At 47.5% G+C, this 7,858-nt stretch overlaps 2 protein-coding genes across 3 annotated transcripts; both read left to right on the forward strand.

Annotated features, from left to right (window-relative positions):
• Positions 1-2,547: 2,547 nt before the first annotated feature.
• LOC128273064 (sulfide:quinone oxidoreductase, mitochondrial) lies at positions 2,548-5,182 on the forward strand. The gene is made up of 6 exons (XM_053010978.1): positions 2,548-2,748; positions 2,832-2,937; positions 3,621-4,046; positions 4,120-4,329; positions 4,410-4,596; positions 4,727-5,182. The coding sequence occupies exons 1-6, from the start codon at positions 2,648-2,650 to the stop codon at positions 5,026-5,028; spliced, it is 1,332 nt and encodes a 443-aa protein (XP_052866938.1). The 5' UTR covers positions 2,548-2,647; the 3' UTR covers positions 5,029-5,182.
• Positions 5,183-5,414: 232 nt separating this feature from the next.
• LOC128273328 (seipin-like) lies at positions 5,415-7,008 on the forward strand. Of its 2 annotated transcripts, none has more exons than XM_053011269.1 (4): positions 5,415-5,970; positions 6,034-6,182; positions 6,348-6,689; positions 6,768-7,008. In XM_053011269.1, exons 1-4 carry the CDS (start codon positions 5,690-5,692, stop codon positions 6,980-6,982), a joined length of 987 nt encoding a protein of 328 aa, XP_052867229.1. In that variant the 5' UTR covers positions 5,415-5,689; the 3' UTR covers positions 6,983-7,008. The 2 variants fall into 2 exon arrangements, with proteins under 2 accessions (XP_052867229.1, XP_052867230.1); XM_053011270.1 differs by having other exon boundaries at positions 6,034-6,173.
• Positions 7,009-7,858: the final 850 nt, after the last annotated feature.

The raw sequence follows: 7,858 nt of genomic DNA on the forward strand, positions 1-7,858 counted from the left end.
CACTTCGCAATCGGTTCGGCCAAAAGTAGGCGGGAAAATTCGAATAAATCGGGTCTTTCCGTTCGGCACAGCTCAACAAGAAACGATCAGAGCGTCACGACAATCGGCACACGAATCAATTTCTTCCAGTGCGGCGAGTTCCTTTTATATCCTTGATAGACATTTATCCAGCATCTATTGGCGTGTTGATGTGTTAGAGATCAATGGAAGGCCAAATAGGATAAAAATGAATGGATACATAGAACGAGGCAGAGCGAGAGGAGGAGAGACAGAGAGAGGTGGAGAAAGAGAGAGAAGTACAAAGAGGGAGGGTGAGAGCGAGAAAAAAGATCTGTATGTGTAAGTGATGGATGGATAAAAGAGACTAATATCCAAAGAGAAGAATAGAGAGTGAGGAAGAAAGAGACAGAGAGCGAGGAAAAATGACGCAAAGAGAGGTTGAAAGAAAGAAGAACTTTGCATGTGCTCCGAAACCCCAAGGGGTGCACTTATTATTTCCTTTCGTGTGCACAATAGATTTAATAGCAAAATTACTACGGAAATATTACTAGATTTTGGCAACGAAACGGATAAATCGGATACCGAATCAATGTAATATTGAAACAAGCTTCAGTAAACTGGGCTCGTGGTACCACGTGGGTTTCCTAGCAACCGCTACGAGAATTTCGTACGTTTTTTAGTATATTTTACTGAGAGTAAAACATGTCGCCGTTAGCGATGTGCAACTGGGTGGCATACATTCAGGCGTAACGCTTTCCATTTCAAATTCGTTGCCATCGCCGCCGTTGGTGAAAAACTATCGATTTTCCGACGCTCGATTTAAAAGCAGTAATCGTTTCCGGAACGATCGTTGACGCACTTGTTTTTCTTTGAGAGCCGGCTATTGATGAGGTGTGACCGCTGACGTATTGGCGTACGCGTGTGGGCGTATCCTTTGCGGTCAACGATGAGTCCATTTGATGCATACACTTGCGTTGACTTTGGCTCCGCTTTGCACGCCTCTGATTGGTTGCGGAGATCAGCCACAGGACGATACTTGATTAGAGCGGTTCGTTGCGGTTGAGGATGAGGATACGCGAGGCAGTGCAGTAAAACGGTACGTCAACTTTGGTGAACCAATTTAATTGATGATTTAATTCTTGACAGACGTAACATATCGATCACTTCAATTGGCGAAGATTGAATTCCGCGTCCAGCTGTATCAATTATGCTGTATGGCGAGGCGCATCCTATTGATTCCGTACGTCAGTGGTAGATTTTGTTACGACACTTCACCGAAGGAATTCAGCAGTCAGTCCTTTTGTGGACCACACGGAACGCTGCGAATGGAATCCTTTGCCGTGGGCCGGCCCCGATTAACCGCCTTGGTGGTCGTCACGATGGCATCACAGCTGGAAACGGTTCCAGCGGGCAGGCTCGATCGATTCCAAACCTATGAGGGGCTCGGATACAGGCTGCACGAGCTACGCTTACCCTGTGGCTAACTGATTCGATCAATTTTAATTCGGTTAATCGCTGTCCCGCTGTTTTTCAATGAGACGAGACAAATGTAAGCCACGTAAGAAAATTTTTCTCGAAAAGCCTCCCGATGCGCCGACCGGACTCGGATCAATTGGATCGCGTCGAGGGGCTAATTGAAAGGCAATTTCGTCCACAGGTCTTGGCACAATTTGTTATTTAGATGGTAGGATGTCTCTGCGCTGTTGAATCATGCATGGGCTGAACATTAGATGGGCCCGCTGGTGCTCAGGTGCTACCCGGCACTCGTTGTTACTACTCGCTGCCCGGCCATCGGGCAGCAAGAGATTCGACTGGGAAATTAAAACACCAAAAAGCGACAAGTGAGGTAACGAAGCGTAACGCATAGTACCAGCATTCAAATGCCAGAACATCAGGCGCGTAAAACGGCGATAAGGCCACGCAATGACAACGGGGTGAAAAATCTATTCCGTTGTATTATCGTCTACCGGCGAGGCAATGGAGAGCAGCGGTCGGGCAGGGAATCGCTATCTACCACCGATTCTTGACCGACAGCAGCGACAGCTCGCGCGTATCGAATTAAAAGAATCCTTACAAGTGTTAATAGCAATTAATTTGGTATTCAGCAGCAGCAACTGCAAGTCTGGAAGTCTGGATTGTTTTTCGACGGTTCTTGGTGTTTCGCGCCAAGGATGTTCCGGGCGCCCGACCAACTACAAAAGCGCCACGACATGTCGCATATTTAGGACCGCTATTGCTATGCGGGCAAACAGACAACACGTCAAAGATAATGTATTTCAAGAGAGGCAAAAGAGCAACTGCGTGCTGTGTGGGAAACAACATTAGCAGCCAACATTCGTCGTATTCAGCCTTAAAACCGATCTGCTTGCCACCTGCTGCCGGTAAACATGAATTTGAAATAATTCACCTGTTGCTACGCTGATCAGCGCCATCTACATATGCAACGGCATCATCGGCTTTGACGTTTCCGTTTGACGGTTTGGCGCCCGCTCGACGTTTTTTTATGTTTTGTACACAAAAGTACGAGCTGAGAAAATTAGTCTTTGCGTTCGAGGTGATTGTGGCAAAGTCAAAGCACCAAAAAGTGCCGGTTGCCCACGCAGAAAGTTGTTCAAAGTTCCGTTGTTCCGTTCACGACGCAAAAATCATGATTAGAGTTGCGTGTAACCCGCTTAAGCTCCCGACGAGACCGCTGGGTTTGCTCGCTCGAAGCATTTCGTCCAGTGGAGTTCTTCATGAAAATCACAAGTGAGTGAACATTGCTAACGAATACAGTAGGCTGTGGACCAAAGCGAAATAATTGTGAACCGGTTCTTGGCTACTTCCGACAGGTGTAAATTGCTGGTGGTTGGTGGCGGAGCCGGAGGATGCTCGGTTGCAGCAAAGGCCTCCAATAAATTGGGCGCTGGCAAAGTCATCATCCTAGAACCGGCCGATGTAAGTGGGGCAACAATGGGTCGTATTTATTGCTTGCTTCCTAATTCTTCACGGAAATGCACGGGGGGATTCCCGAATTTTAACGAGGGTGTGGTTTTCCGTGGCGTGGCCATTCGTACGCTGCTATCAAGGGGTGGAAATTGATTAAGCGGCGCTCTTATCGGTTGCCCACTTGGAAACTAATATGTGTGTATTGCGGATGAACTCTGGGACAAAAATAGCGGTGCACGAGTCATTCGATCACATTAACAGCGCCTATAAGCCACGCACAGTGGGATAGCTTTAGCCGGGGGTTGCTGAGATGCTCATCCCCGCGGCGAAGACGTGACCGTGATGCACGATTGATGCCGTCAGCTGCTTCCAATTAGCGACAAAAATCGACCATCGACACAGGGAATTTTGAAAGTCATCAGGTCTTCTCAGGCATCAGGCTGGCGAACGTGCTAATATCGTCCGGCCAGCGGAATGACGGTGCACAATGTTTTGGTGTGGTAATAAAAAGAACCAGTTTCCCTACTTGTACGGTTCTTCCGAACGCTTCTTACAACGAGTGCGTTCAATATGCCCCAAAGCCCGCGATGGTGTCCAGCTTTTGTGATGGGGATGGCAAGGCCGCCAGTTCCAGTTTTAATGTTTTGCGCCATCATTTCTTTCTCATTATCACCCTGTTTGCGTGTTAACAGAATCATTACTACCAACCGATGTTCACTTTGATCGGTGGCGGTATTAAAAGCCTCGAGGACAGCTACAGGCCGATGAAGAGCGTTCTACCAGCACTGGCCCAATGGATTCAGGATTCGGCAGCCAAGTTTGATCCCGAAAGCAATACCGTTGTGACGGCCCGTGGTGACAAGATCGAGTACGAGTATTTGCTGGTCGCTGTCGGGTTGCAACTGAACTACGACTCGATCCCGGGCCTGGTGGAGGCCCTGGCTGTGAAGGATGGCAAAGTGTGCTCCAACTACTCTCCGAAATATGTTGATCGTACGTTTCAGGCCTTGAAAAACTTTAAATCGGGCAACGCACTGTTTACCTTTCCCAACAGCCCGGTCAAGTGTCCGGGGGCACCGCAGAAAATCTTGTACATAGCCGAGCACTACTTGCGCAAGGTGAGTATGGGGAGCGGTAAATCATGGCCATCGGAATTTGGGTTCTCATTTTTATTCCCACCTCCGTTTCCAGTCCAACAAACGTAAAAATGCAAATCTCTACTACAACACGTCGCTCCCGGTGCTATTTGGTGTGAAGCATTATGCCGATGCGCTGTGGAAGGTAGTGAAAAAGCGCAACATAAACGTTAACCTGCGGACACACCTGGTTGAAGTGAAGCCCTCGTCCGATGAGGCGGTTTTCGAAAACCTGGACAAACCGGGTGAAAGGTTTACCATCAACGTAAGTCGCATAGTTCACCGATGGATGGAAATTTCGGGAAGCAAAGAGGGAGGAAATAACATTCCGCTTTCCATTCCCAGTACGAGTTCCTGCACGTCACACCGCCCATGGGCGCCCCGAATGTGCTGAAGGCGTGCAAGAGTCTTGTGAATGACGTAGGTTTTGTTGACGTCGCCAAAGAGACTCTGCAGCATCAGCGATTCAGTAACGTTTTTGCGATCGGCGACTGCTCGTCGTCACCGAATTCAAAAACGGCTGCCTCCGTTGGTAAGAGCTGCCTAACCCAGATCGATTCGTTTCGAAGCACGCATTAGCAAACATGTTTCCTTCATTTCGCATCACATCTCCATCTGAACGACGACGTCGGTTGACGGCTTACCCCGCGCTCTCTTTCCAGCTGCCCAGTCGCAAGTGGTGTACAAGAACTTGATGGCTGTCATGGACGGAAAAACGCCCAGCCAAGTGTTCGACGGATACGCGTCGTGCCCGTTGGTCACCGGGTACAACACGTGTATCCTTGCCGAGTTTGACTACTCGCTGACGCCCTTGGAAACGTTCCCGGTGGACCAGAGCAAGGAGCGCTACTCGATGTACTTCATGAAGAAGGACCTCATGCCGCCGCTCTACTGGCACATGCTACTGAACGGCCTGTGGAACGGGCCCCGCTTGATGAGAAAGCTTATGCATATGCGCTTATGAAGTTCAGACCTTCCACACGATGAACTTTCTGGCACGTGTCTTACCGCGCTGAACGTGTCCGCACGTTCAGGAATGTGATTTTGATTATAAAAACATCAGGTACAATGTATTTACTCATTATTTTAAACGTTTAATAAAATATTTTAAATCTGCTGGTTAAGATTTAATGTTGATATTTACTCTCACATTTTCAAATCGGCAAAATGATGTTCGATTGTAGGGGATGTAGCGGATGGACCGACTTCGGTTTCTCCCAAGCCCATCAACCACCACTGGGCACCCGAATGAAACCAAAACAAACCGATGCCGCTGTCAAATGCTCTTGGCAGACGTTTTTTTCTTGTCGGCAGTTTCTTTTCGGTAACTTGAACTCGTTGTGACCTTTGTTCGGTTCAGTCGTACGATAACAAACGCGGAACTAATCTGCTGCCGGTCGGTGCATCACGAATCTTATCACCCAAAAGTGTACGCCAAAATGTAGTGCATTCCAAATACCGCTTCCAGTTCGCGTAGACCGAAAGTCTCATTCCGTCAGTGTGCAACGTTTGTTACGCCAGAATCGAATCATTCCTTTACTTTGTGTAGATTATTATCGCATCGATAACGATCCGCTTATCTCCTGGAGCCGGAATTATCCTGCGGTACCGGAACCTGATGCACGATGGCTCTACTGGGATTGCTGCTTATGATACTGGATCCGTTCAGAATAGTGCGTAATTATATTTTCAAACCACTCGCCACGCTCGGTCTGGCGGTGGCCGAAGAGTATAAGGCACGCAAGGAGCGCAGTGTAAACACCACAAAGAACCTGTTCCTGAAGCTGATCGTTGTGGTGCTGGTTGGCTTTTCCATCGTCTGGGCCTCGATATTCCTGTACCTGTACTTCTACTACTCGTACATGCCATCGGTGCTGCACCTTAAAGATGTCCACCTAAACCTTCGGTACGTAATCGGTAGTTCTGCACTGTGGAAAAAATTTCTTCTCACTCTTTTGTTGCTCCACAGCGAGTGTAAAACCGGCGCGGATGATTGCCAACCGTATCCATCCGCCAATGTGCCGCTAACGAACCATCAGCGCTTTCTGATGGTCGGTCAACCGTACAAGATCATGCTGAACCTCGAAATGCCTGAATCTGAACATAATGGTAAAATAGGTAATCGTTTTTAGTCTGTGTTTGTCCCGGTTTCCACACCGTAGTTCCGTACGGACTAGTTCTGGCTTTGGGGTGCACCATATTTGTTTTGTGGCCACCAGCCTTGCGGCGTGCTGTTAGTACTAATGTCCCCGTTTTCCGTACGCACTTTTCGCCTCTCTGCAGGAATGTTTACCGTGTGTGGCACGGTGAGGGACTACGAGCAAGGGTACATTGCCAAGTCTTGCCGAATGTCAATGCTACACTATAAATCGGATCTACTGAAAACGATCCTCACGATCGTGTTTGCACCGTTGCTGGTGTTTGGCTACCGGGAGCAAAAGCAGCACGTGACGGTGGAGCTGTTTTCAAACTTTCTGGACGATTCGAATCAGCCGGCCACGAACATAGACATCACCATCATGTGCCCCGACATTCAGCTGTACTCGGCGCAGCTCCAGGTCGTGGCCAACTTCACCGGACTCCGCTATCTGATGTTTAACTGGCCCGTGCTCTCGGCGATCATAGGTACGTGTGAGGCGTGCATGGTTCTTTCTGTGGTGTCGTTTGTCATATAACCCGTTTCTGACCCGGAATTCCTTTCAGGTATCACCACGAACCTATTTTTCATACTAATTGTGTGTATCCTGAGCTGGTATCACTGGGACGATACGGAATGGATCACGGACATACGGGATCGGTACAAGCAAATAGTGAAGGGTGTTTCGCAGGTTGCTTCGATACAGGAAAAGCAGCTCACTTCAAAAGCGCAAGACGAGACTGATATTACGCCTCCAAAGTGGCTGATGGACGAAGAGTGAAAGTACTGTTGTGTGTAGTTTTCATTGCGGACTGAAAATATACTGTTGTTGTTTTTTACATATAAGGTTGGCTAAAAAGAAATCGACGTTTTTTGGGTGAATTTCAAAACTATATTTAACAGGTTTCCAATGGTCCGATTTGCGTCAAATATGCACCATTTTAATGGAAAATTTGTTGCCTTCTAAAATACCTTCATAATACCTCTCTTTTAGATGGATTAGTCGTTATTGGCAAAAAACTCGAGAAATCCATTTTCTTAATCTTTTTTTGATCTCAGTTTTTCATCACTCAGGAAATTTTGTAATGCGCGAAAATGGTGTCAATCGCTTAGTGCAAGGACCGGACTATACGGTCGATGCATTAAAACATCCCAAACAAACTCCCGGACTTTCTGGTGAGTCACTAAAGTCACTACGTGACATTTAGTTTTCCTGATGGAACACAACACCTCTTCTGTTGGCCGATTCTGGTCGTTTCTGGTCAATTGTTAACTTCAAACCGTGCAGTTGTTGGTAGTAGAGATCTGAATTTATTGTTTAGCCACACGGAAGCGACTCATAATAAACGATTCCTTTCAAGTCCCACCATATACCCAGTAGAACCTTCCTAGCCGTTATTCCTGGTTTGGCCACATGTTAACCTGCTTCACCACGCTTAGACCACGGCCGATTTCACTCAATATTGTCGTAAGTAACCCATTTCTCATCCCCAGTACCCATCGGTTTAAGAAATGGTTCGATTTCATTCCGTTGGGCCAAAACTTCGCAGATGGCCATCATGTTTTTTTTATGTAAATAGGGTGGCGCTCAAACATCGAGCTTTTTTGTGAATCCAGCTTTGCGCAAATGGCTTCAAGCTATTCGATGATTGATCTA

The sequence above is a fragment of the Anopheles cruzii genome, chromosome 3 (genome assembly GCF_943734635.1).
Source record: "Anopheles cruzii chromosome 3, idAnoCruzAS_RS32_06, whole genome shotgun sequence".
In the NCBI taxonomy this organism is placed as follows: domain Eukaryota; kingdom Metazoa; phylum Arthropoda; class Insecta; order Diptera; family Culicidae; genus Anopheles; species Anopheles cruzii.